Below are 27296 nucleotides of genomic sequence, written 5' to 3'. Positions count from 1 at the left end.
CATTGCATGGGGTTGGATGAGGGTTCCTTCCAACTCTATGATTCTAAGAAGTGGGTTGAATAATTTTGTACTGGCAGCGTCCAGCAGGGAGGGGTGCAGTGCAACCACATGGACTAGAGCACTAAATGAGCTCCACCAGTGTATCTGGTCACCATTCGCTCCACCTTGCCCCTCCTGGTAAGCAGCAGGAACTGCTGCAGGGAGACCAGGTGCATGGCAGGGCTCCTCCAGACCAGGCGCTGCTTGTTTCTGCAGTTTTTGATAGACCCTGCATGAAGCATGCCTGCACATCCTCCGTGAGTTCAGTTTGGCAGTTTGGAGGAGACCTGGAGAAGTTGGAAGCAAATGTTATCCATGCAAACTAGAAGATTATAATAATGCGGTTCTGCTGCATTGCACTGGTGACAAAGCATTTGAGCAGTGCCAGCCCGTGAAGCCGTTGCCTCAGGACTGCAGGCTCCAGATAACTGGGAGAGGTGGCAGATCCATCTGCTGCACATGTCAGCCACCTCCTCCTCTGCACACGCACCCTTATCTGCACACCCACCACTGCTTCCTCCCTTGAGTATCCATTGCAGTTGGCAGGTGGTTGTGGTGGCTGGTGCACAGCAAAGGAGGAGGTGGCGGCTGTGAGGGGGCACATTTTCCTCCAGCAGCAACAGCTTGTCCTGTATTCCAATCTTACAAGCATCGCTGGCAAAATACTGTTCCAGAAGATGGCGCCATTGCTCCTACGATGAAAAATAGAATTTCATCTCACTGAGGGAATTCCCTTCCTCAGTGACAACTCTGCATGGAGACGCTCCCTCACATGGCTTTCTATGTCTTTTACTTTACCGTATATTGTTGGGCAGGCATGGAGGAGGAGCCTGGGTACAGTGGGACTCAAGGACCCCAAATTTGTTAGGCCACTCCACCCCCTGTGCCAATCTAATTAAGAGCCAAACAAATGCAAGTTGTGGGATACTGTTGGTTACTCCTGGGATCTCTTAAAGATATCGCTCCACTTTCCAGAGAATGCAAGTAGCCATAAAGCAACAGAGTCCGTGTGGAGTTGGGTCTCTGCATTACTGCTTCTCTCCCACTCGAGTACAGTCGTTTAAAATATATTCCTCATCTGCGATGGTGCTTGCATGGAAGAATGGGGCAATAATCAATCACTTGGGATTGACTTCGTTCTCCGACTGTTTCAGCTAAGTACATAGCAACCACTCTGTTAGCTGTGCAATATAGAACCACAACCCATTACTCAATCTTGCTTTGTGGCTGGGGCTGGAAGGAATACTCCTAAGTAGTCAGGGTCATTTGAACATGTTTTAAAAACGAGGCAGGTAATATATAGAGTGCATATGTTAAGTGACTGTGCAGCTTAAGTGACTTTTCATACATTCACCAATCTATCCATTTGTCTGGCTGGCTCCAGGCGAGTTTAGTCTATAATCTGAGGTGACATTTGCAAGCTTCTCTTTGCAACCAGCAGGAAGAAAACCCTGTTAAAAAGTCCTTTAGAGACATACAGGATTTCAGAAGCACTTGAGACTGGGACAGTTCAAGGCTGCCAACCTAGCCGGCTTAATTGTCTCTGAATATCTTTGGCCTTTCATTCTTGTCTGACGATCATAGGGCGTAAGCATTGTGGTGTTTTTCCAGGAGCTAGTGCTGTAAACTGATCCTTGCAATTTGGTTTTACAGTGACTCTGTTCACATAAAAGCAAGTGCTTCCTCTCAATTGTCCAGGCAACTGGGTCATGTGAAGCAGACAAGGCAGTTTCATTAGGCAACAGCAGATGGCCAGCTGGAAATGTTTAAGGGTAAGCCAGCCTCCTCCTTGATCTCTATGAATTGCCTTTCTAATAATGGCTTTGTGTGTGCGTGCATTTTAATAGATTTATATTTTGGTTTTTAAAACCACACAAGTGGGGGACAGTGATCACATTTGATTTCTGGCATGTTTGTGAAGATTACCGGTAAATACTCACTGTTTCAGAAATTAAAGCAAAGATTCCCCTTCTTTCTATTGTTTTGTTGAGTACAGTTAGGGAGACTGGAAATACAAACAACTGTCATCTCAGTGACATTTGACTTTAAACACCCACCTAGTTTAAGGGAAGTTTATTTCAACAAAAGCTGCATGGCCGGAAAGATCTGCGGCACTAACACACTAACCCCACAGTCATTGAACAGCGCCACTTGCTTCTGTACTGTAAAAGAAAGGAAGTTCCACTTCTCAGGCCTGTAATATCACGAAAGGAAGGGGCGGAGGTGAGTCTAAAATAATCCATGTCAGGAAGTTTAATACAGGACACAGCAAGAGATCAGCCCTGCAGGCATTCCAAACCAAGATGCTGACAAGCCCTTTCCAGGTAAGTTACAATTTCATTCAAGAGAAGCAACAAGGACTCATTTGGCACATTAAAGACCAACAGATCTACTATGGCATAAATTTTGTGAACTGCAGCCCAATTCCTCAGAGTCATGAAGTGTTCTGCTAGGTTCCAGGAGACTAACACAGCTTCCCCCTGGAAACGATTCAACAAAAGGGGATGCAACACAGAAATAAGACTCAACATGCAACTACATAACTTTTGGGGGGGGGGGTTGAAACCAGTTAAGGTATTTGCCAGGTTACAAAGCATCACCAGCTGTCACAAGAAGTCTGATTTTTTGCAACATAGATCAAATGCCACATACACACAAAGAGAACAAAAAACCTTTAAACCCTGTCTCCGAATCTCTGGCTAGGAAATACATTTTTTATGTCAGTAGGGGTGTGTTTTTTCCTGCTAAGTGTATTCTCAGTCATTTAAACTTTTTCAAGGCATATTTCCTGTATTTTTATTGTTGCTGTGTGTGTGTGTGTGTGTGTGTGTGTGTGTGTAAAATATATAATTGTGTTGTGCTTTTAAGTAGTTGTTAATTGCCCCAAGTGGTGCATAGACACCAGAAGGGTGGCACAGAGCTCTTAAACAATATATACAATAATTAAAAAGGTGTGGCAGGCATTGCTGGTTTGCAAAAAGCTGGTTTGTTCTGTGGCTCTGAATTATGAAGGATGCCTGATTCTGTCAGGAAGATGATGAAGTAGATTCTTTATTCATCCTGATACCTCCAAACTCCAGTGTGAAAGAGAAGAGTTTAAGCCCAACTGGGTCAATGTTGCTGGTGACAAGCACGCAGTGTGCACATGGGACTCAAGCAGGATTTTGCATGATGTGGTGTTGATTTGTCACTGGGCTGCACTTCCTTGATTGTCAAGCCGTTTTAAAAAAACAAGCACATTTGATATCATTTGCTCGTATGCTGTCCCTCGTTCTGACTGTTGTTCTTGCCAGTCTCTACATTATGTTCATGATTTCGTGATGAAAATCTCCTCACTTCTTACCTCCGCTGTGCTTGACTTGACAGCTGCCTCCTTTGAAACAAACTTCCCCGCCCATGCTTTGTACCTAATTCAGTTTACTGAAGGTGCACTCAGTGATATAACCGATAAGAGGGTGCAAATGCGTATTTGCAGAAAAGATTTTCCAGGTCTCTGACGCAAATTCACAGCAACCCGTGTGCAGTTTTTGCCATGGCTTGTCAAACAATCCTGAGCCTTCTTTCAATTTTAACAAATGCTACATTGCTCTATGCTATAGACTTGATCTGGTTAGAGATATTCCGCTGAATAACTGAGCACAGGACATAATGGCTTCCTCAACTACATCAGATGGGTGGATGAACACAATGCGGGGGGGGGGGGTTGTCAGGCCTCTCAGCTCCCCTAGGCAGAATTTGGTGAAGGGTTGGGGTGGAGCTAGTGAGCAGAGTTGTTTCTGAAGGCACATAAAAAGTAAAGGCAGCAGTGTTGGTCCATGTGGGGGGGAGCGGAACCATGCATGTAGCCAAGGGGGGCAGGAGGGCAGCTGCCTCCCATCAAGTAAAACAATAGAAATACTTAACTGACCAATCATTTCTGTTCTGCCCCCCAACAAAAGTCCTGCCCCCCAAAAAAACTTGGCTATGCTCATGAGGGGAACCCTCCAAAATCCACAGCTGAGCAGTACCTTTATTAAAGCAAACTGTCATGAAATAGTGGTATGTGGAGATGAGGACAAAGGAAAGAAGGAAGGAGTGCTTTTCCAAAAACAAAAACAAAAAACCCCACCTCAAATTTCCTGCTTTGTGCATGGTGTTGCTTGGTGTTCTGGAGAACTTGAAGACATGCCACCATTTGAGGCATTTTGGTTGGTCCTTATAAAGGTCCTTGCCTATTTGTAGATTTTACAGCTCCTTTTGGTGGGTCTGAGGGCACAGCCTAATGAGTTTTGGTGAGCCTTGGAGGAGCATATTTGGGCAGCACTTTGAAGAATCCAGCACAAAAGGTGCATATTTACCATAAATGTACATCTGTTTTTAAACACTGCTATAAAGCGGGGTGGGGAGGGGGACAGCCTTGTCCCCTCCTTTCCTAACAAATGGCCTCAAGCTGTTGACAGGAGCTGGGGGGGGGGGGAGAGCACAAAATACTTACTGTGCCAGTTTTTTGTGGTTGCTTGGCAACTAATTCAGACGTTTGTTTTTCTGTTATATTGCTCACCTTTTGGATTATGTACGTAGGTAATTGGATCTCTTCACCACCACATGCTCCTCATTTATAACTTGACCTTGCTGGTTTTGCTGACATGACTCACAGGAAAGTCAATTTATGAATAGGCAGCGTTGAGGAAACTTTGAACTACAAGGTTACCCCATGTAGAACCAAGAGCCACCAAGCTGAAACAGGTACCTGGGATATTACTCAGACCTACCCTAATCCTGTAGCTATGTCAAAGAGACAGTGCCAGAAGCTCTGCAGGAAGAGAGAAATACAATTTTAAAAACCGCTTTCTTGGATTTCCTCACCACCACCTAAGCTTCATACTGTGGCACACCTCCTCCGTCTCTGAGTAGTGCAAGATTTCAGGGGTTCCAGACTCAAGGTTTGTGTTGCCTTTTGGGAGGCACAGCAGAAACTGGGGTGTCTTTATGAAACATGGTTTATTTACACATTTCTCCCATAGCCACAGCCTTGGACTCTAGCAGAAATCAGCTGTGGCTTGCTCTCTGCCTTTCCAGCCTGCAGCTTTTTCTTCTAGGTCACATCACAGAGAAACTCTGTGCCCCAGCCCTGGCTTTGTCCTTCTAACTATCTAAGAGCTGAAAGGGAGCTCCCGCCCATTTGCAGTCTGGCACAGAACCCACCCTCCTTTGTTGTCTTAATGGCTCGTCACCCAGGCAATGACATCAACACAGGAAGCTAGCCTATTTGAAGAGTGGTCTGGCATCTCTGAACTCATAACAATAGATATAGATGCCTGACTGGCTTTAGCTAGAAACTGGACATTGCAAAGACTTGGCAAGAATCCTTCAGGTACCCCTTGAATGCCTTTTTATGCTGATGGGCCTAGAGCTGGTTAATCTTTCTTGATGACCCAGTCATTTTAATCATTATTTTGTACTATTTCCATGGCACATTATGATTTATTGCACATGTATATATTGTTGTGTACCAGCTTGGTATTTTATGAGTTGGCACTATATAATATTTTTTGTAAATACAGTGGTGCCCCGCAGGACGAATGCCTCGCAAGACGGAAAACCCGCTAGACGAAAGGGTTTTCCGTTTTTGAGCTGCTTCGCAAGACGATTTTCCCTATGGGCTTGCATTGCAAGACGAAAACGTCTTGCGAGTGTTCCGATTTTTTTTCCGCTCCCCCCCCTTTTTCTAAGCCGCTAATAGCCTTTTAGCCGCTAAGCCACTAAGCCTTTAATAGCCACTAAGCCTTTAATAGCCGCTAAGCCTTTAATAGCGCTAAGCCGCTAATAGGGTTGCTTCGCAAGACGAAAAAACCGCTAGACAAAGAGACTCGTGGAACGGATTAATTTCGTCTTGCGAGGCACCACTGTACATGTAAATACATAAATAGAAAAGGCTAGAATGACTACCCAGACCCAAACTTCTGGTTCCCAATTGAATGCTGTCTGTTACAAGGTGAAGAAGATAAAAAAATAAACTGCCTTAGGTCCTTAGAGGACACTTTGAGCCTGATAGGTATGTGAGGATTTCCTGCAGTCAGAGAGTAAAGACAGACACAACCAAAGCAAAGTACAGTGGAAAAATCGGAACACTCGCAAGACGTTTTCGTCTTGCAATGCAAGCCCATAGGGAAAATCGTCTTGCGAAGCAGCTCAAAAACGGAAAACCCTTTCGTCTAGCGGGTTTTCCGTCTTGCGAGGCATTCGTCTTGCGGGGCACCACTGTAGTGGAGACACCTGGCCTTTATTTGCAAAAAAACCAAGCAAAACTGCTATAGCAGGGTCTGACCTCTTCCAACAGAGAGATGGGCAAGACCCTGAACAAAAGGAGCCCCCAACTTTTATTAGTTCAAGTTTTACATATTTACACCTCTAAGGTTACATCATTAAAGGTAAAGGGACCCCTGGCCATTAGGTCCAGTCGTGGCCGACTCTGGGGTTGCTGCGCTCATCTCGCTTTATTGGCCAAGGGAGCCGGCGTACAGCTTCCAGGTCATGTGGCCAGCATCACTAAGCTGCTTCTGGCGAACTAGAGCAGTGCACGGAAACACCATTTACCTTCCCGCTGGAGCTGTACCTATTTATCTACTTGCACTTTGACGTGCTTTCGAACTGCTAGGTTGGCAGGAACAGGGACTGAGCAACGGGAGCTCACCCCGTCGCAGGGATTCAAACTGCCGACCTTCTGATCGGCAAGCCCTAGACTCTGTGGTTTAGACCACAGAGTACCACAGACCACTGTGAACAAGCAAAATCTCTTTGCCCTAGGCTAGCCTTGTGTGCTGCTTTACAGAGGACAACCTTCAGTTCTGTAGGGCTGTCAGACGACAGTCATCTACTGGAAGGGTTGCCTAGTGACTCCAATGCTAAACAAGGATAAGAGCAGGAGTCTTGAAACTGTTTATCAATGGTTAACACCTAATGAGCAGACTGAGAAACCATGGGCAAGTCACTTGCAAGTCACTTGTTCACAGACTTGCAAACCTGCCACTTTTCATTTGTGATATATAGTGTGCATACTCTCTTCTTCTATGGTCTTTCTAGTCTGGCCTGGACCTGGTACCATCTGCAAGCCTAGCCACTGAGCTGTAGCCTTCCCCCAAAGCATTGTAAAAGAAAAAAGACTAGTGAGCTATAAAACTAGTCCACGAGAATGGGTTTGATCTAGAAAGCTTTGTTACCTCTGTCCCAAAACAAATTCTGGTGGAAAGTTGTGCAGCCCTTGGAGTTACAAAGAATGCTTGTCAGTCGGAATAGAAATCTCAACCCAGAACAAGAATCTGCTTTAGAGCAGATTCCCAGCGTAAGCAGATTGAAAGAATAAATAGAGTTTACTCATTATGCTACAGGGCTCTACTACCGCTCATGACATTTCTGATTCCCTCGCTTTCACTCATTCATCTCCAGAATGGAAGTTGTGACTCACATTCTCAACCAGCCCACATTTGCTTTCCATGCTGCCGCTTCTTCTTTCCGGTGAGATAACAAGAACTGTTATTTGTTCCCAAACATTTTGTAAAGGAATCTCTGGAGGCGGGTAGGGAGGAAGCCTTCCCTGGAAATGCACTTCGGATAGCCATGAAATTGCACAGAGCATATGAGAAAAGAGCTGCCTTTGGCGCTCAGGAGAGGTGTCAGATCAGAATGCAAGAGGCAGTAGGAGTGCTATGGCTTTGTGGCAGAGGCCCAGGGGCCTCACTCTGCAGAAGGCGTAGGAGGGTCCTCAAAACAAGGTACACAGCAGACTGGCTCATCACACCTGGAAGAAAGTGATGTAATGCACATTACCATGGGGGGGGGGGAGACCGTTTAAGAAAAACAAAACACATTAGCATCTAAAGAGTCTCCTCCTATTACGTCCAGAGTCTACACACACCGTTGATTTAAAGCGCCCCCAAAGAATCCTGGAAATTGTAGTTAAGGATGTTGGGAATTGTAGATCTGTGAGTGGTGTACTAAAGTTCCCAGGATTCTCTGGGGTGGGGCCTTAAATACATACCATATATCTAAAGTTCATTTACAGCAGACTCTGTCCCTGACCCCCATTGGCCTAGCCTGAACCCCCCAGCTTGCATAAATCAGAGTGGCAGCTGTCCACATGGAAGAGAATTAGGCAACCCATTGAAGTAATTTTATAGGAGGGGATCTAGGAGTGATTTGGAGTTTTAAAATGATTTATTCCTTGCACAATGTTAGTGTTTCTATGCTAAATTTCATATACACATATATGCTGTTTTTTTAAACAATATACGCAGTATTAATTTTGGAAATGCAAGTGTGGGGAGAAGCAGTTTCTTCTTGCTTTAGACCAGCTTATCATTTGTCTCTTGGTGAAGGATCTCCTTCCCCATATTTTTTGTGGTCTTGAGGGCAGGCCAGGAAAGTAGCAACTGCGGTCTCTTTAAATCTTTGCTTTCGGATGTGCTCCCCCACCTTTTCAACCCTGCTGTGAGCAAAAGGGCTTCCTCCCAGCACACACAGAGCATGGCTGCCTCCACAGAGGAGGATGGTAGCAGGAGTCCTGGGGACAGCGCAGGCAGGCAGGCAGTCAGTGGGTGGCTCAGGCTGGGCTAATCACTCAGGAAGGAGTGGAGTCTGGAGGAAACAGAAACAGATGTTTGATTGAACAAAAATGGCGAGAGAGGGGGATGGATAAATAAGAGAAAGAGTAAACAAGTGCTGGACAGGTGAATTGAGTCCTATTCACCCATGCACCTGCCACTATATAAATATTACAAAAAGTGGCCAGCTCCCTTTGTGGTGGTTCCGGTCCTGCTTAGATTGCCATTTCCAGAGGGGGATTCTCTTCAGCCCTGTGGAGCTTTCCGCGTGGGGTTCCTCAGGGCTTGATTTTATCCCTCATGCTGTTTAACATCAACATGAAACCACAGAGTGAGATTATCCAGAGTTTTGGAGTATCTGGTCAGCAATATGCTGATGACACACAGCTCTACTTCTCCTTTACATCTGCAAGTGTGGCTAGTGGATGTGCTGGACTATTGTCTTGCCTCAGTAACGGACTGGATGAGAGCCAACAAACTGAAGCTCAGATGATGATGATGATCATGATTTATATACCACCCTATAACCAGAGGTCTCAGGGAGGTTCACCTAAAAGGATCACAGTACATAAAATTAAAATAAAAGCAATAACCCAATACAGTGATACCTCAGGTTACATACGCTTCAGGTTACAGACTCCGCTAACCCAGAAATAGTGCTTCAGGTTAAGAACTTTGCTTCAGGATGAGAACAGAAATCGTGCTCTGGCGGCACGGCAGCAGGAGGAGGCCCCATTGGCTAAAGTGGTGCTTCAGGTTAAGAACAGTTTCAGGTTAAGAACGGACCTCCGGAATGAATTAAGTACTTAACCCGAGGTACCACTGTAATACTCCCCCCAAAAAAGAGCCACATCTAAAAGGGGATGGGATGTTGATCAGGTCAATCAAAGGCCTGGTTAAAAAGGAACGTTATTGCCTGGGGCCAAAAGGTGTATAGTGAAGGCACCAGGTGAACTTCTCTGGGGAGAGCATTCCACAGACAGGGAGTCACTGCAGAGAAGGCCCGTTCTTGTGTTGCCACCTTCTGGACCTCTTGAGGAGACAGCACATGAAGGAGTGCCTCAGAAGATGATATCAGGATCCAGGTAGGTTCATATGGAAAGAGGTGGTCCTTGAGGTATTGTGGTCCTGAGCCATTTAAGGCTTTATAGGTCAAAACCAGCAATTTGAATTGGGCCTGGAAACTAAGCCAGTGCAGTTGGACCAGGATCAGTGTAATATGCTCAAACCATCTTGCTCCAGTGAGCAACCTGGCTGCTGAATTCTGCACCAGCTGAAGTTTTTGAACCATCTTTAGAGGCAGCCCTACATATAACGCATCACAGTTATCTAACTTTGAGGTTTCCAGATAAGACAGAGGCTCTGTTAGTGGGTGGTTCCCTAGACCACATGGCTGGGAGGCTGCCTGCTCTTGATGGGGTTACACTCCCTCTGAAGGAGTAGCATGGAGGTGCCACTGGATCCATTGCTGTCACTTGAGGTTCTGAGGCATCTGATCAAGACCTGTATTTTAAAATGAGCTTAAAAGATATATTTGCAGATGCTTGTGTGTTTCATGCCAGGCATAAAGCAGCTGGCTGGGTGCTTTGGCAGTTGTTTGTCTTCTTGCTCAGAGGCCCCTCTGATTTATAGCAGTAGCAGGAGACACGTTTCTCAAAGTTGTAAAAGGAAATTACAGGCTGGGAGCAAAGGTCATACTGACCATACAAATTACAGAATACAATCAAGCTGCAAAAACACAATTAAGAGTTGGTAAATAGCGAGATTTATTGTTTAACAGAAAATAATACTAGGTGCCTCCCATTAGACTTGAGCCATATTTTCATAAGGTTAAAGGGCAAGAGCTAATGGGAACAGCAGCTGGCTGGGGAAAGGAAGTTGTAAATTGAAGAGGTTTGAAGCTGTTTTGAAACTGTTTTTACTTTGCAAAGGCCTTTGCTTCTAAAAAGCTATATATGTTAATGTATGAAATTTATTGGCTAAATGTAATTATGCAAAGGATTTAGAAAGTAAAAAATGTTAGATTCTTATGTTAGATTCTTATTTCATTGATGGTGTGTGAGAAGGTGAACCCAAGATCTCTGTTACCATGAGCCATCTGTTTTAGCCATCTGTGTTGGAGTGAAGGGGTAATAGGGCAATAGGGCAAAAGGTGAAATGTTAATTAAGATAGATAGATAGATAGATTCTTTATTGTCATTACACTAGTGCAACATTGCACAAGTGCAACGAAATTGGATGCCATCCCTTAAAAACAACAAAAGCAAAACAACAACAACAACCAAACAAACCACCTTCCAACCACACCCACACCCACCAAACTCCCAGGTCTCACTATCGAGTTACAGCATTCAAAAAGGCCACAGCTCTTGGATAGAAACTGTTTTTCAGTCTATTTGTCCTTGACTTGATGTTTCTATACCTCCTGCCAGAAGGCAGTAGTGCAAACAGACTGTATCCCGGGTGAGATGGATCCTGCAGGATGTTGTTTGTTTGCTAAGGCAACGGGAACCGTACAGTTCTTCCAAAGCCTTGTCGAGGCAAATGTAAGATATATGGCTACTTGTCTGCCATTTATGGATAGAAGGAAATATAGCTCTTTGTCTCCCATAAAAGGTAATAGGAAATGGGTGTATCTTTTATGATTGGTTCTAGCAAACAGCCAATAGGAATTTCAACCAGGCTGATTGGACAGAGGCAGCCAAAGGAGGGGCAAGGGGGCTGGGCTGAGGAAATATAAGTGCTGGCCATCAGGGCTGGAGTGGGCAGAGCTTTTGGTAACCATATACCACTGTGCCTATCATTTATTTGTCTGACAAATAAATTATTATTTTAATTTCTCTATTGCTGCGTTGAATATTTCATTCCAGCTAAGCGTCAACCACAAGCAGGGTGCTACAGTTCAAGTAGCTTTGCTGGCATGGAGTGCCTTCCATCAGCTTCAGCTAGTGGTCCAGCTGTGCCCCCATCTGGACAGGGATAGCCTGTTGTCTACACTCTTGTAACCTCCGTGTTAGATTATTGCAATGTGTTTTACTTGGGGCTACCTCTGAAGATGGTTCAGAACATGGGCGTAGCCAGGATTTATGGGGAGGGGGCAGAACCAAGCTATCTGCAACTTTATTGGTCAGTTAGTAAAGTATTTATTTATTGATTTGATTTTAGAAGGAAGCTTCCTCCCCCCCCCCACCTACGCCCCTGGTTCAAAAACTTCACCTGGTGCAGAATTCAGTGGCCAGCTTGCTCACTAGGGCAAGAGAATCCTGGTGTGACTGCACTGGCTGCTAATCAGTCTCCCAGCCCAATTCAAAGTGCTGATTTTGGCCTAGTAAAGGTAAAGGTAAAGGTACCCCTGACAGTTAAGTCCAGTCGCAAATGACTCTGGGGTTGCGGCACTCATCTCGCTTTACAGGCCGAGGGAGCCGGCATTTGTGGCATGTGGCCAGCATGACTGACCTATGAAGCTTTAAATGGCTCAGGACTGCAATATCTCAAGGATCTCCCCGTATGAATTTTTCTTTATCCACTTTCTTCATGTCACGCATAATTTTATAATATTATATCCTGTCATCTCTTTCTCACCTTTTATATAAAGGTCCCAAATGCTGCAACCTTTTCTCCACTTTGGGATTTTTTTCTACTGGAAATTGGGGGCACAGGTGATCAGTGTCTTTTCATCTTTTCCCTGGAAGAATCTGTCAGTGATCCAAAAAATATGCCTTGAGGGCTATCTGTGTACATTTAAAGCACACACACCCTTCCCGGGAATCCTAGGAAATGTAGCTTACCCCTCACAAAGTTACAAGTCCCAGCATCCTTAACAAACACACCCAATAACAAGAATTATTGGGTGTGTGCACACTTTAAATGTATGGTGTGTACACAGACCTAGTTTGTAACCCATGTTCCTCAATACCTGCTGAATAGGTATGGACGACGCACCTAACAAAACTCCCAGAGATCTGATCGCTCAGCTCAGATCTCACTACCTCATTGCCTTTGGAGTTTTGATAGCTCTTTAAGTGACCTGCAAGCTGCATGTTGCAGAAGGGACCATCTCTCCATTCCTGTTGCAATAATTCACCCACAAGGCAAACCATTCCCATCCTACACTTATGTCTTCCAAATGTCGGTTTTGTCCATGTTTATGGAGGATGGATTTTTATGCCCACTCACCTGGGAGTAAGGACACTTTCAGACAGTTGCTATTTTCTGTTGGGATTCAATTGCAAATTCGCATTGCACAATTGATGTTGATTTGGTGTTCTTACACAACAAGCCTGCTTTCCCCACTCACCCAGAATCAGACTTTTTGCAAACAGGGAAGCAATGCACAGCAAAGTGTAGGACAGCACTTGCTTGCCACAACTCGCTTGTTTAATATCCCTGCAAATGAATCAGAATGAGTGCTCAATAAACTGGATTGGCCAGAATCTCACACAATTCGGTGGGGATTACTTCTTCTGAGTAGGTATGCGTAAGATCATGTTCTTCTAAATACACAAGTGCAGGCTGCAGATGTTTATCCTGCTCTGGGTTTCAGTGTCTTGAGAGTTGCTTCCTCCAATTCTTTCTGTATTTGCTTTCCTTTCTTCAATGTACAACAAAGGCCTTATTGACTGGCTCTGCCTTGGGCCAATGGGGAGGCTTCTGACCACACATCTATTCACTGATTTGTCATGGATAGTCTCTGCTGAAACTGCCGGGAAGTGGTTAAGCAATAAAAGCTAAGTGGAAAGAGCATTAGCTGTGCTGACTCCGTAGTATAAATAATATATGGAGAGAGCTCTATAGGTGTATAATGTTTCTGAGACAAACATTCGCTTTCTCCGCAGGCATTTCCCCTCGTATTATCTGCCTAAGACTGGGGCAAAGAGCCACCTGATGTGGAGAAGAGAGCAAATGATGAGAGAATCTTGAAAATACCTGGGTCCTTGCCAGCTGCCAGTGGAAAGGATGGTTGTGGAAGTCTGGTTGCATCACTCGGCTCTTGGAAGACCATTCTGAATCCTGTGCTTTGCTTGGCTAGGATGGTGCCTTTCTCTTTAGCCAACCTATCTGGGAGACTTTGAAGACTGGGGTCCTTCACAATACATCACTTCTCAATGGAGCATGACTTTCAGGTTCCTTCGTTTGCTGCTGTCACTTCCAGCCACCTGCTCAGCCACACCCATGAAAGGAACCCACTGGATGAAGAAATAGAGAGGTGCACTCTGCCCTGCTGGGACGGGACAAAGGTCTGTGAAAAGGTAGGCTTAGCAGTGCTTGGGCGATGCTAGTTTGCATCTCATTTTGGTGCTAAATGGAAACACTAACGTCTGATTGCCAAATGGACTGAGCAGGAAGTGGTTGGGTAAGAGCAGCACTGATTTTGCTTTTGGGCTGGGAGATCATATTAAAGAAAGGAGAGCTTGCCTTGTGTGGCTGTTGGCTGCACAGGGAATAGTATTGTGGGCAGATGTGCAGCCCAGTCCTGTGCTTTTTCTACTTTGAAGCAGAGTCATTGAATTCAGTGGGACTTCCTCCCGACTTGAAAGGTGGTGTAGAGTTACAATCTTAAACCTCTCTAGCATCACTTTAAAAGGTGAGGTGCAGATATTAGGCCAATCAGAATTAATTGATATTTTTGGGTGTTTTATGGCTGTTTTATTAGTATTTTGTTGACATTACCCATATATTTTGTACTCTGCCTTGTTACATATTTATAAATGTGCAGATTATCAATTTATAGAAAAAATAAAATGAAAATATTCTACCACATACTTTGTAGTCTAACCTATTTTGCTTTCATTCCCTTCTGTTTATTTTCTTTACAGGGGGTTTCCCAGTGTCAGCCACATACTAGTTCAGGTAGATATTTATAAAGAGAGTTGAGTAAAAGAACCTTAAACTTACATTGTTTCAGGCAATGTGAAATTCTGCATTTTATCTGATATGACAATATGGCAATGTGAAATTCTGCATTTTATCTGATCCATCCACTGCAGTTATTATGTTTGCAGATGATATAACCATAATGGGTCTAATTACAGGTGGAGATGAATCAGCGTATAGGGAAGAGGTTCAAAAAGTCTCCACATGTTGCCTAGAGAACAACTTGCACCTAAATATCAGCAAGACAAAGGAGATGGTGTTGGACTTTTGGAGGAAGAGAGGAGAACTAGCCTGTTGTATATCAGGGTTGTGTGTGTGGAGAGAGTCTCTTCCTTTAAATTCCTGGGAGTTTACCTTAGTGAAGACCTCACTTGGAAAATCAATACAACCCAGGTGGTTAGGAAGGCCCAACAGAGACTCCATTTCCTCAGGGTCTTGCAAAAGAACAATGTCAAACAAAAATTGATGATCTCCTTCTACCGGGCCACAATAGAAAGTGTCCTTTCATACTGTATAACAATGTGGTATGCTGGTTTGACAGCCGCAGACAGAAAGTCCCTACGGAGGGTGGTGAATACAGCACATGCATCATGGGTTGTCCTCAGAGTTCACTAGATGAACTCATCGTGGGAGACCGCTGCCTCAGGAGAGCGAGGAAAATTCTTAGAGACCAACTCACACCCTGGCCAGCACTTCTTTAATCTCCTACCTTTGGGCAGGAGATACAGAAGTATAGTCAGCCGCACCAACAGGTTAAAGAACAGTTTGGGCTGTTGGGCTGCTGAATGGAAATAATAATAATAATAATAGTAGTAATAATAATAATTTTATTTATACCCCGCCCTCCCCAGCCAAGACCGGGCTCAGGGCGGCTAACAACCAATAATAAAAAAAGTTGATTAAAATACAATTTAAAAAAGATTTTAAAAATAGTGGTGTAATTGACTTCCGACAAGCACACAGAGCGTGAACAACACTGTGTGTATTTGGGGGGGGGGTGTTTAATTTCACTGCACACAGATGGTGTAGTGACAATAAAGGTTTATTATTATTATTATTATTATTATTATTATTATTATTATTATTAATTAGAATAAAATAAAAGAACACAGATCTCAGCCTTTCTACTCAGATCTTCATTACCGCCCCCCAGGTAACAGCGTGAGGACCCAGAGCCTGTGGAGTTGCCAGCCTTTGGGAAGGAGCCCTCATATCCAGGGTTCCAGTTGCCATGCGGTTCTTCTTAAGGCGTTCACTTGCAGCAGCTATTTCCCTGCTTCTGTTCCTGCTCCTCGTAAGTCTGTCTCCTTGGACCCAAGAGGATTCTGAGACGGTGAGTATAGCATAAACCACATGTACTGGGCAGAATAAAAGGAAACTGATACCCGACAGGCCTTGCTACTCCCATCCTCTTGTTCTTCTGTTTGGCTAGAAGCCAGGGATTCTGTCGAGACATTTCTGCAAAATATTTTCAGGGAATATAAGGACCTGACTCCCCACCCCCACCCCTGTCTCTTTATGCAGGGGGGTGGGGATCCAGATTCTTACATTTAACTGGTGACACGTCCTTCATTGGGGAGAGGGGGTCAAAGGTAGCTGTGGACACAGCTACTGAGGCAGAAAAGCCAAAAGGTGCTTCATTGGGGATAAACAATTAATAACTGATGGGATTGAAAATGTTAAGCCTTTGTAATGGTACCCTGAAATCAGATGTAGGGTCTTCTTCCTCTTTTCCTCAGAAGCGGGTCTTGCACCCACTCTCTCGCTCGATAGCAGGAACATGGATTGAAAGTGACAGGCATCAAATCCCCATATATATCTTGGGTTCTGATTCCTCATTATAATCCTTCCAAGTGATTCCTACAAAAATGCATTGTGGTGCATCCCCACCCCCTAAGAAACTCTTGTTCAGGCCTGCTTAGACCTCGTGGGACAGGGGGAGGGTTTGAAAGGTAGAAGGGACTCCTACATCCACCTGTGTTATGTAGCTCTAGAGGGCTCAGGTTGCAGCGGATGGGCAGTGGGGGAGGGGGAGGCTGCCAACCCTAAACTTCACATTGTATTGCTAAATAGCAGCGGGTGGAGTGTGACTGGCTCTAAAGACTAGGAAAGGCAAATGGTGTCATTTCCTTCTTTTCTCCCTCCTGAAACATGCCAACATATTGCAGGAAAGGCTTGCACCCAACAACCTCTCCTCCAGCATTCTTTCTCAACTGCAAGCAGCTCGAACAAACCATTCCCTCTGCTACCCATTTTCTTCCCTACCCCTCTGAAAATTAACACCCAACATTATTATGTGTGTCGACTTCCCTTGGTGATTTATGTCATTGATAGGCACACATAATCAGCTGTTCATTACAGATAATGGAGAAACCCGGGGTTTTCATGTAGCTGTGGCTAGGAAGCAAGTATGCTTACACACAACAACAGCAACAACAACAACAACAACAACAACAACAACAGGAGTTTATGCTGGCTGCATCCACACCATACATTTAAGGCAGGTCCCTCTCTGCAATTCTGTGATTCTACAAACTTATCATTCTGCTTTCCTTGTGAGTCCCTTGAGTATGAAGCCCATTTTCCACCTTGGACCTGGGGGCGGGCCCCATACTCACCACCACAGCTTATAAGGCTCCAAGGAGGCCTCGGGGTGGGGGGTGGGATGGATGTTTAGTCGGGTGTGGGAATTTGTTTTGGTGTGTTTGTATCTTTTACTGTTTTTGGTTTTTATTGTTTTGTTGTTGTTGTTGTTGTATAGGTTTTAATTTGATTTTAAGGGGAGGGGTCAGGGCTGCCTGGGAGTGGGTCCCAGCCAACAATATGGCTGGGGCAGGTTCCACAGGGGGGGAAGCACTGGGACAACCAATCTCAGTGATCACGGGTAGGAGGAGGAGTTACGCTAAGACCAGACCACGTCATTACCGAGGAGGCAGGTTTAGTCGTTGTTTGAGGACTATCCCTACCTCCAGGTCTGGTCTTGACCAGACGGTTGCTGGAATCAGCAAGGGATACCCACACAACCTGAAGGTGCTGCTGTGCAATGCCAGGTCAATGATCCATAAAACCATTGTGATCCGTGACTTGATCGTGGATGGAGGACTTGACCTGGCATGTGTAACAGAGACTTGGTTGGATGAAGCAGATGGGCCTGTCCTAGCTGCTCCTTGTCCACCAGGTTTCTCTTACGCACAGCAACCCAGGCCTTGTGGGCGGGGAGGGGGGGTTGCAGTGATTTTTAGGAAGTCATTAGTTTGCACCAGGTGTCCTATTGGGAAGATCCAGTTCTCTGAGTGCATGTTCTGGAGGCTGGGCAATAGGGGCAGTACAGGATTCCTTTTGGTATACCAACCTCCCTGCTGCACCAACGATTCCCTGCCTGAGCTGCTTCAGGTCATGGTGGATGTTCTCCTGGAGATACCTAGTTTGGTTGTCCTAGGAGATTTTAACATCCACGCTGACATGACCTTACAAGAGGCTGCTAGGGACTTCGTGGAAAGCGTGACCTCCATGGGGCTGTCCCTGAATAAGTCTGGCCCAACGCATAGCCGCGGACATGCCTTAGACCTGGCGTTCACCTCTATGGATGTTGGTGATCTGACATGAAGTAAAAGCGAAACTAAAGAAATGCCATGGTCAGATCACTTCCTAGTGCAACTGGACTTCCCTTCCTCTCTGCAGGGAGGTGGGACTGATTCGGATGGCCTGCCTCCGCCACTTAATGGATCCAAACGGTTTCCAAAGAGTAGTAGGGGATGTTTTATCCCATGCTGATGGCCTTTCAGCTGATTCCCTGGTGGCTCACTGGAATGTGGAGTTAACCAGGGCTGTTGACTGTTTGGCTCCAAAGCGCCCTCTCCGATTGCATGGAGCCTGGACAGCCCCATGGTTTGCCACGAATCTGAGGGCAGTGAAACAATCGCTGAGACGGCTAGAGCACCAGTGGCTGATAACTCATTCTGAATCTGACTGGACACGGGTTAGAGCTCAATGTCGAGCCTACCAAATGGCAATAGCGACGGTGAAGAAGACCTTATTGCATCTGCGGATACCCAGCTCTACCTCTCTTTCAAATCAGAACCAGTGAAGGCGGTGAAGGTCCTGTGTGAGTGTCTGGAGGCAGTTGGAGGATGGATGGCAGCTAACAGATTGAGGTTGAATCCTGACAAGATAGAAATACTGTTTTGGGGGGACAGGAGGCAGGCAGGTGTGGAGGACTCCCTGGTCCTAAATGGGGTAACTGTGCCCCTGAAGGAACAGGTGCACAGCTGTCCATGGAGGCGCAGGTCAATTCTGTGACCAGGGCAGCTGTTTACCAGCTCCATCTGATATGCACGCTGAGACCCTATCTGCCCACGGACTGTCTCACCAGAGTGGTGCATGCTCTGGTTATCTCTCGCTTGGACTACTGCAATGTGCTCTATGTGGGGCTACCTTTGAAGGTGACCCGGAAATTACAATTAATCCAGAATGTGGCTGCTGAGACCACATAACTCCAGTCTTGAAAAACCTGCATTGGCTCCCAGTACATTTCCAAGCACAAATCAAAGTGTTGGTGCTGACCTTTAAAGCCGTAAATGGCCTTAGTCCAGTATCTGAAGGAGCGTCTCCACCCCCATCGTTCTACCTGGACACTGAGGTCCAGCGCCGAGGGCCTTCTGGCGGTTCCCTCACTGCAAGAAGCCAAGTTACAGGGAACCAGGCAGAGGGCCTTCTCGGTAGTGACACCTGCCCTGTGGAACGCCCTCCCACCAGATGTCAAAGAGAACAACGATCAGACTTTTAGAAGACATCTGAAGGCAGCCCTGTTTAGGGAAGCTTAATATTTTGTTGGAAGCCACCAAGAGTGGCTGGAGAAGCCCAGCCAGAAGGACAGGGTATAAATAAATTACTACTACTACTACTACTACTACTACTACTACTATTACTAGCCATCCCCTTTCTGCTTCCAAACTGATAGGCACTCACCTACCCGCTATTTTGAGCAGTGATTGTGGTAACATTGGGAGTTGCCAAGAACCTACCTTGCTTGTTGTCCCCGTATCTAGAGATGCGGAGCCCATTGTGTTGGCCCACAGATGTGCTCTGGAACATATACTTTCTTCTAAGTGTTGTTGTCCTGTTTTTTCACAGAGGGAAGTACGACAGTGGGCCCAGGATGTGGGTCTACAGCAATTGCACACTGACTGGAACCAACGTAGCCTCCAAAAGCTAGGGAATGCCACCAACTTCCTGAACATCTCTTATCGCTATCTTGCTGGCATCCCCCCACCCCAGAAAAGTGAGTACGGCACACCTCCCAAAAGGCAGATCAAAACTTCAGAGGTGCACAACAGGCAATGGGTCCATTTTAGAAGTCCATGTTTGCATAGAATAAATTTGCATTTCAGGCTGTCGCAAGAGAATGTGGACTGTGCACGCACAGATCTGTCACATCGGCACCATGCCTTTTATGTATTCTTGTACCACTTTAAAAGTCATGGCTCTCACCCAAAGAATCCTGGGAACTGCAGGCCTTTGTGGTCAGTGCCCTTAACAGACTACAGCTCCCAGGAGTCTTTGGAGGAAGTCATGACAGCTAAAATGCTATAAGAGTGCTTTAAATTTACGGTGCGGGTGTGATCAGAGAGAACTGGGAATGTGGGATGCCTTTGTGGGCTCACTACTAGGATCTCATCTTTTGCTAAGCGCAGACTTCTGCAGTAGAACCATGTTTCTGCCTTTAATTCTAGGGCAAGGGTCAGCAAACTTTTTCAGCAGGGGGCTGGCCCACTGTCCCTCAGACCTTGTGGGGGGCTAGACTATATTTTGGGGGAAAATATGAACGAATTCCTATGCCCCACAAATAACCCAGAGATGCATTTTAAATAAAAGTACACATTCTACTCACGTAAAAACACACTGATTCCCGGACCGTCTGCAGGCCGGATTTAGAAGGTGATTGGGCCTTAGTTTGCCTTTGTTGCTGTTTAGTCGTGTCCGACTCTTCGTGACCCCATGGACCAGAGCACGCCAGGCACTCCTGTCTTCCATTGCCTCCTACAGTTTGGTCAGACTCATGTTCTTAGCTTCGATAACACTGCCCAACCATCTCATCCTCTGCCGTCCCCTTCTCCTTGTGCCCTCCATCTTTCCCAACATCAGGGTCTTTTCCAGGGAGTCTTCTCTTCTCATGAGGTGGCCAAAGTATTGGAGCCTCAGCTTCAGGATCTTCCTTCCAGTGAGCACTCAGGGCTGATTTCCTTCAGAATGGATAGGTTTGATCTTCTTGCAGTCCATGGGATTCTCTAGAGTCTCCTCCAGCACCATAATTCAAAAGCATCAATTCTCCGGCGATCAGCCTTCTTTATGGTCCAGCTCTCACTTCCATACATCACTACTGGGAAAACCATAGCTTTGACTATTCGGACCTTTGTCAGCAAGATGGTGTAAAAGTTGGGTTTTCTGTCCATTTCTGGCCTTACACTGCCACCCAGTGGGGAAATAGAGCTGGAAGCTTACAGTGTACAGGAACGCATAGCTTTCCTCCACTATTGTGCTTGCTATCAGGGAAAGAAGGAAAGGGGCAACTGCCCCTTCTGTCCATTTGCTCATTATCTGTACCTCCAAGGCAACAGGTGAGGATGTGGTTGATGCATCTCATAAGAACAGAAGGCAAGCCTGCTGGATCAGGCCTGTTCCCATCTAGAACATCATCCTGTTCTCACAGTGGCTGACCTGTGGGAAACCTGTAAATTGAACATGGGTGTATCAGCACTCTGCCCACCTGCAATTCACAGCAACTGGTATTCAGAGGCATAGTAGCTCAGACAATGGAAAATCTTCCTTTCCATCCAAAAAACATGTTTTGCTCACTTGCCTTCCTTGTCCACTGTACCCAGGAGGCCACTGGGTTCCTATAGTACCACAGATGTGGGGAAGGAAAAGGAGGGAGAGGCAGTGGAAAGGAGTATGAGGCACTGCAGCTATATCCTCTCCCACTGCCTCGGTGTGGGAGGATCTCTGGCTTCCAATGCACCAAAAATAGGTGTGCATGGGCACAAACAACAACACCTTCATGTCCTCTTTGTGTGCACGCACATTCAAGGCAACCTATGCCCTGCATAGATGCATGATGGTCCCTCACCTCCCTTCTCAAAAAATGGAAATGCTCACCTGTGCTTTGCTGTCACTTCATTTGGGGGTGATTTTTCCTATGTTTTCTGATTTGATGCTGGGACAGGTACAGAAACATTTGTGCTGCTGTACCACAGGTAATATTCACAGGGGTGTTGGTTTTTTTAAGAGAGCGAAGGAGCATATATATCACATTCTTTTCACTTTTGCTCAGATTGGCCAGATCTTCCAGGCAACCTGGTTTCAAAACTTGTAATTGTCATGTTTCCTAAAACATTCAGATTTTAAAAATCCCATTGGCACTCAACAATGTTGTTGTGAACCCAAGCCACAGACCCCGAGCTAGAGGAAAGCCTATTGGGGTTCGTGAGAAGCAGGAGTTCCAAGAAGAGTCTTAACCACCAGAGTGCAGAGTTCTGACGCTTTATTGAAGATAGGTATAGGCTTACAGCAAAGCAGCCTGCCTGTTCCCCTTGCCGTGGCTCAAAGCCTTCTGTGGGACGGACTCTACAGCAAGGAGACAGCTTGTCCGCACCCAAGCAAAGATATATACAGTATTTATACAGCAGGGCAGTCTGTGTCAGCCACCTGACCAAGTTGCAGGTATCCAATACCCAAAACATGATAGGTAGTTCTTCTTCTGGGCTCTGAGCCCAACATCCCAGTTCCCACTGATAAGGGTACCAACAAAGCAAACCAATTAGGATATCAAATCAGGCATGTGTAAACATATATGAGCTCATAGCCATAGCAACTACCAATTAATTGTAGTGCCAAGATGATGCAAGCACAGCTTCCAGAGCCGTTCACCTTTGGTACAACACAACCATTTTATGGGTCAAAAGTGCACACTATCACTTTCTTGCTGCTGGTGAATAGGACTTGTGCAACAAACTTGTCTATGTTAGCCAGGACCTATCTAAATTTGAAATTTAGGATTTCAGAACATTCTGAAATTAACAGAAGAATCTATCTCCAGGCGAGTTACATAAAAGCCAGCTGAAGATGTAGAGCACAAAGGTTTTGATCTGGGCCGATCCTTTCATACACAAAGATGGTCATTTGTTGGCCTGATCCAGACGCATGTTGAGTGGGCAGAGTTTGAAATCCAAACTCATAAAGCTAACAGCGTGGGAGAAATTATCCCCACAGACATGCAACCCTTTAATGGTCGAGTTTATTTTTAATATACTAAACTGACCTAGAATTCTTCATATATTCCAAGTCCGTTTTGTCAACTTAGCAAAAAATTATGGTCAGAAATGTCCTGAGATGACATTTCAGCAGAAATTGAATAACTCTGCATCAAACAGTAACAACACTGTGCCTTGCCTTTTCTGTTCTGCAACTCTAAACAACAGTTTTGCTAAATGTTGGTCTGACATTAGCTAGAGATTTTTCCAGAATAAAATCCTGGATTCACAAATGCATGCTAAAGCACTTTCATTTGTCTGTCTTGAATTTACTGCCAGCCTCTTTGATTTAGCAGTGTTCTTGCGGATTTGTGTAGATGCAAGGAACTGCTTTTCCCATTGATTGGAAACAATATGCCTGTTATAATCTGCTGCCAGCCTGCCTTGCATTCATGAGGTGTCTCCCCTTTGGCTCCTGATTTCAGAGTTTCTGACTGTGGGGCTGTGTTCTGTCAAGCGGAAGCGAGAGAACTACCTTCTGGAAACCCTGCAGTCTATCTTTCAACAATCAACGCGTGAAGAGCTGAGAGAGATGGTGGTGGTGGTCCACTTAGCTGATTCAGACCAGGTGTGGAATTCTCAAGCACTGGAGAAAATTGCCAAGAGGTTTGCTCCGCAAGTCTTGCTGGGCCGCCTGCTGGTCATCCATGCTCCTTCTGAATACTACCCTCCCTTGGAAGGCCTGAAACGGAATTTCAATGATGCCGAAGACCGTGTGCGATTCAGATCGAAGCAGAATGTGGATTACGCCTACCTCATGAACTTTGCAGCCAACCTCTCCACCTACTTTCTCATGATTGAGGATGACGTCCGTTGTTCCAAGTCCTTCTCCACGGCCATCAGGAAGTCTGTGGCATCTCGGGAAGGCTCCCCCTGGGTCACCCTGGAGTTCTCCAAGCTTGGCTACATTGGCAAGCTTTACCACTCCAGCGACCTGCCCCGTCTTGCTCAGTTCCTTCTGCTTTTTTACCAAGAGATGCCCTGTGACTGGCTTTTTGTGCATTTCCGCCTCCTTCTTACCCAGAAGGACGCGATCCGTTTCAAGCCATCCCTATTCCAGCACATTGGCCACTACTCTTCCTTCCAGGGCACAGTAAACAAGCTGAAGGATGAAGACTTTGAAGAGGACCTCTCCACACACCCTGACAACCCCCCTGCAGATATGATTACAGATATTAAGACATTTGAGAATTACCTTCCCAGCAAGGCTTACAGCAACATGGAAGACTACTTCTGGGGCAAGGACCCCTCTGCTGGGAATTCATTCACAATTGTTTTTAAGCAAGCTACCCAAATCTTCCGCATCCAGATCCTCACAGGCTCCAAACAGCGCCCAGGAGACTATCTCCGGGCGGGGATTGTGGAGCTGGGCACCCAGAAGGGCCGGGGTGGCTTGCGCTGTACTAGCTACACCCCAATTGGACACTTTGAGCATGGAAGCTTTGACAAGCAAGGCCTGGAGGGCAGGACTGCCTCTGCCCCCGAGTGTGTGCGCATAACAGTGACTACAACTCAGAGTGAATGGCTGATCATAAGCAGCATAAGCATCTGGACCAAGGCTGGTCCCTGAACTGGATGACAATTTTAGTTCAAGCGCTCTCATGACAATCTTGTGATACTAAGGGTGGTAGACTGGTGGGGTTTTAATTTAGCCAAAGCCAGTAATTAAACATCCTACACCAAATCTGCAATTCAACAGAGGGAAGGTTAGCCTCCAAGCACAAAGAAGCACTTGGAACACAGGATGGAACAGAGATTTTTTTGCCTTAGGAACTTAGATGTTCAGGTGGCAGTCAACATGATGGACAGTACTAGAGCTAGAGAACTGGTGGACAGTGTCCTTCCTCCACTCTTTTGCCTCCCTAATGCACAGATGCAAAATCACAGCTCACTTCCTTCCCAGGGTGAGTAGCTATGGGTGGCAGTAAGCCAAGAAAAGTCCTGTGAGGTAGTTTCTCTGTTTCATCCTCCAGTTATGTTAACATTTCTATGTGCGGCTGCACATTTTTTTAAAAAGGGAATGTCAATGGGATCATGAATATGAAGATGGGCACAAGCTGTGCCAATCTGGTGACACAGAGAACTTAAGGAGAGAATATCACTCTTTGGGTGCAGTTGAAAATACTGTATTATTGGTGAATGCAAAGATTTGTAACTACCATAGCAGCTTATTATGACCAAGAATGCAAACTCTGATGATGATGATGATGATGATGATGATGATGATGATAATAATAATAATAATAATTTATTACTTATACCCCACCCATGTCACTGGGTTGCTGCAGCCACGCTGGGTGGCTTCCAATATAAAAAACATAATGAAACATCAAGCATCAATAACTTCCTGAAACAGATGTTACCTTCTGATGTCTTCTGAAAGTCATGTAGTTGTTTATCTCTTTGACATCTGAAGGGAGGGCGTTCCACAGGGTGATGTCACTACCGAAAAGGCCCTCTGCCTGCTTCCCTGTAACCTCACTTCTCTCAGTGAGTGGAAAAACACTTATGCCCATATGGAGATGGCAGTATTGAGTCAGTAGCTCATGTGCTTCTAGCTTGAACTCTTTATAAAGATTTTAGGAGTGAGGTTACTACTATCCATACCAGGTCGCTCAACCATTGCTATTGTGTCCGTCCTTCTAGCAGATCAAGACAATCAGGTGACAGCAAAACCTGCCAAGTTTTTACCAGGGGCAATCAGAATAAGATATATTGATTATTAATGGAAACTTCCAGAATGTATTTTGTATAGTTAAGTTTTTACCTCTATCTTCAGTACATTGTCTTTTACTTTAGTGCTATGGCTAGCGGCTGAAGCAAATAAAGATTATTCTGATTCTGATTGTGCCACCTGAACCTCACAGGTACTAGGGTAAAAAATGTAGCACAGCACCCCTACAAATGACAGTGCAACAAGAAAGACAGTAGCAGTGAGTGGTATTGTACTTCTCATCAAAATGACTTGAAGCACATTTTTGCAAAAATCCTGTCTCTAAAGATGTTTCCCCTAAACAGCCATGTTTGTTCACCTGTGTTATCCTTGCTGTATTTGAGATTTCCCATTATTTAGCCAGATAGGCTCTATTGTTCAGTGGGGTAACTAGATTTAACTTTTTTACTTTTATCATATTGTCTGCCTTTTAATTCATCTGCTCAACTAGTGCTCAAAATGCAGTCCTGAACTAAGCCCCTACCAGTTTTGATCAACATGGAATAGTATGTCATTGTACCTTAAATCTATGTCATTGTACTGTAAATCTGAGAAACCCCTTCCCACAAAGGACATACTTCAGTCTCGTATATCTAAAAAAACTCTTGGTAACCAGGAGACTTTCCTTTGGAAGAATATATGCTAATAGCACAGAATGACTGCTAGATTTTTAGAATGCATGGGACCTGAAACAAAAAGTTTAAGTATGGAGTGTTCCTGCTCAATGCCAACCAGCCAATCCTGCTCTATTCTAGGGAGCTCCATTCCATCCCCCCTTCCAGATTTCCATTCCCATTCTCCTCAAACACCACTCAGCATTGTGTGGCCTTTGGGCACCATTTTGGAACTCCCCGTACACAAAGTTGATTGTACTTCTGCACACCCAAAACCTGCTGCTACCTCTCTTGGGCACGAATGGAACCACACCCAGTGATCTTTGCTATTTGTATCTATGATGGTTGAGCAGATATCAACTCTGGAATGCAAAAGCCCCCTCCCTGGGCTAATGGAAGGTCTCTCTGTTTCAAACCGTTTCACAGAATCATAAAATTGTAGAGTTGGAAGGGACCAGGAGGGTCATCTGATTCAACCCCTGCAATGCAGGAATCTTTTGCCCAATGTGGGGCATGAACCCACAACTCTGAGATTAAGAGAATCATGCTCAACCAACTGAACAAAGAGAAAGAGGCAGAGAATTAGCAAAGAACCTAGGAGTATTTTGAGGTGCAGTGTGCCTCTCTCTGAGGATCTGATGTGGGACAGTGGACTATGAATGCAGTGGTGCTTGTATCCATCTATGTTTTTGTGAATAAACCAAATATTCCAACATGCTGTAAGTATCCAGTTTTCCTTCAGGAGCTTACTCTCACTTAGGGAAGTTGTAATTGGGAGGGATAGTCCAATAATGTATTGAGGACATCATGTTGGCCATTAGTGCTCTAGGCCAAACTCGTGCCACTTGCTTCCACATCAGCCATTTTCTGTGGATTAGCCACACTTTGTTCACTCACTTCTATAAGGCATTAGCATGACATTGTGCTCAAAGACATCCCTCTCCCTTGTTTTCCCTGTTCAGTTTTCTCCAGAGCTCATAAAAGCCAACATTTTCAACACTATGGAACAACTGCACAATTTTCTCAGGTGCAGGCAATCCATTGCATAGCTATTCTGTAGGTTTGGGGCTCGTTATGGGCCTATATGAATTGCTCTTGCCTGATCTGTGTCGTCTCTTTAGAAATCCGCTCTTATCGTTTTTACCATTCCCTTTCCAAAGACTAGTTT

The 27296-nt window shown here is 45.3% G+C and overlaps 1 protein-coding gene across 4 annotated transcripts; it reads left to right on the top strand.

Annotated features, from left to right (window-relative positions):
* Nucleotides 1–1766: 1766 nt before the first annotated feature.
* LOC310709833 (alpha-1,6-mannosyl-glycoprotein 4-beta-N-acetylglucosaminyltransferase-like) lies at nt 1767–26838 on the top strand. 4 transcript variants are annotated; one of them, XM_083509876.1, is made up of 5 exons: nt 1767–1811; nt 13454–13867; nt 15646–15825; nt 19626–19773; nt 23227–26838. In XM_083509876.1, the coding sequence occupies exons 3-5, from the start codon at nt 15724–15726 to the stop codon at nt 24369–24371; spliced, it is 1395 nt and encodes a 464-aa protein (XP_083366002.1). In that variant the 5' UTR covers nt 1767–1811; nt 13454–13867; nt 15646–15723; the 3' UTR covers nt 24372–26838. The 4 variants fall into 4 exon arrangements, with proteins under 4 accessions (XP_083366002.1, XP_083366003.1, XP_083366005.1 ...); XM_083509877.1 differs by lacking the exon at nt 1767–1811 and adding an exon at nt 14435–14468 and having other exon boundaries at nt 13735–13867; XM_083509879.1 differs by lacking the exons at nt 1767–1811; nt 13454–13867 and adding an exon at nt 13895–13971.
* The last annotated feature ends 458 nt before the right edge of the window (nt 26839–27296 follow it).

This window comes from Podarcis liolepis (genome assembly GCF_965112155.1).
Source record: "Podarcis liolepis genome assembly, chromosome: 6".
NCBI lineage: Eukaryota > Metazoa > Chordata > Lepidosauria > Squamata > Lacertidae > Podarcis > Podarcis liolepis.
Note: the sequence above shows the minus strand (reverse complement) of the source record. Positions and strands in the feature narration are given on the sequence as shown.

Coding starts and splice junctions, on each gene's coding strand:
- LOC310709833 (XM_083509876.1), top strand. CDS start 15,724: ATGCGGTTCTTCTTAAGGCGTTCACTTGCAGCAGCTATTTCCCTGCTT. Junction 15,826..19,625: donor CCCAAGAGGATTCTGAGACG/GTGAGTATAGCA, acceptor GTTTTTTCACAG/AGGGAAGTACGACAGTGGGC. Junction 19,774..23,226: donor CATCCCCCCACCCCAGAAAA/GTGAGTACGGCA, acceptor TCCTGATTTCAG/AGTTTCTGACTGTGGGGCTG.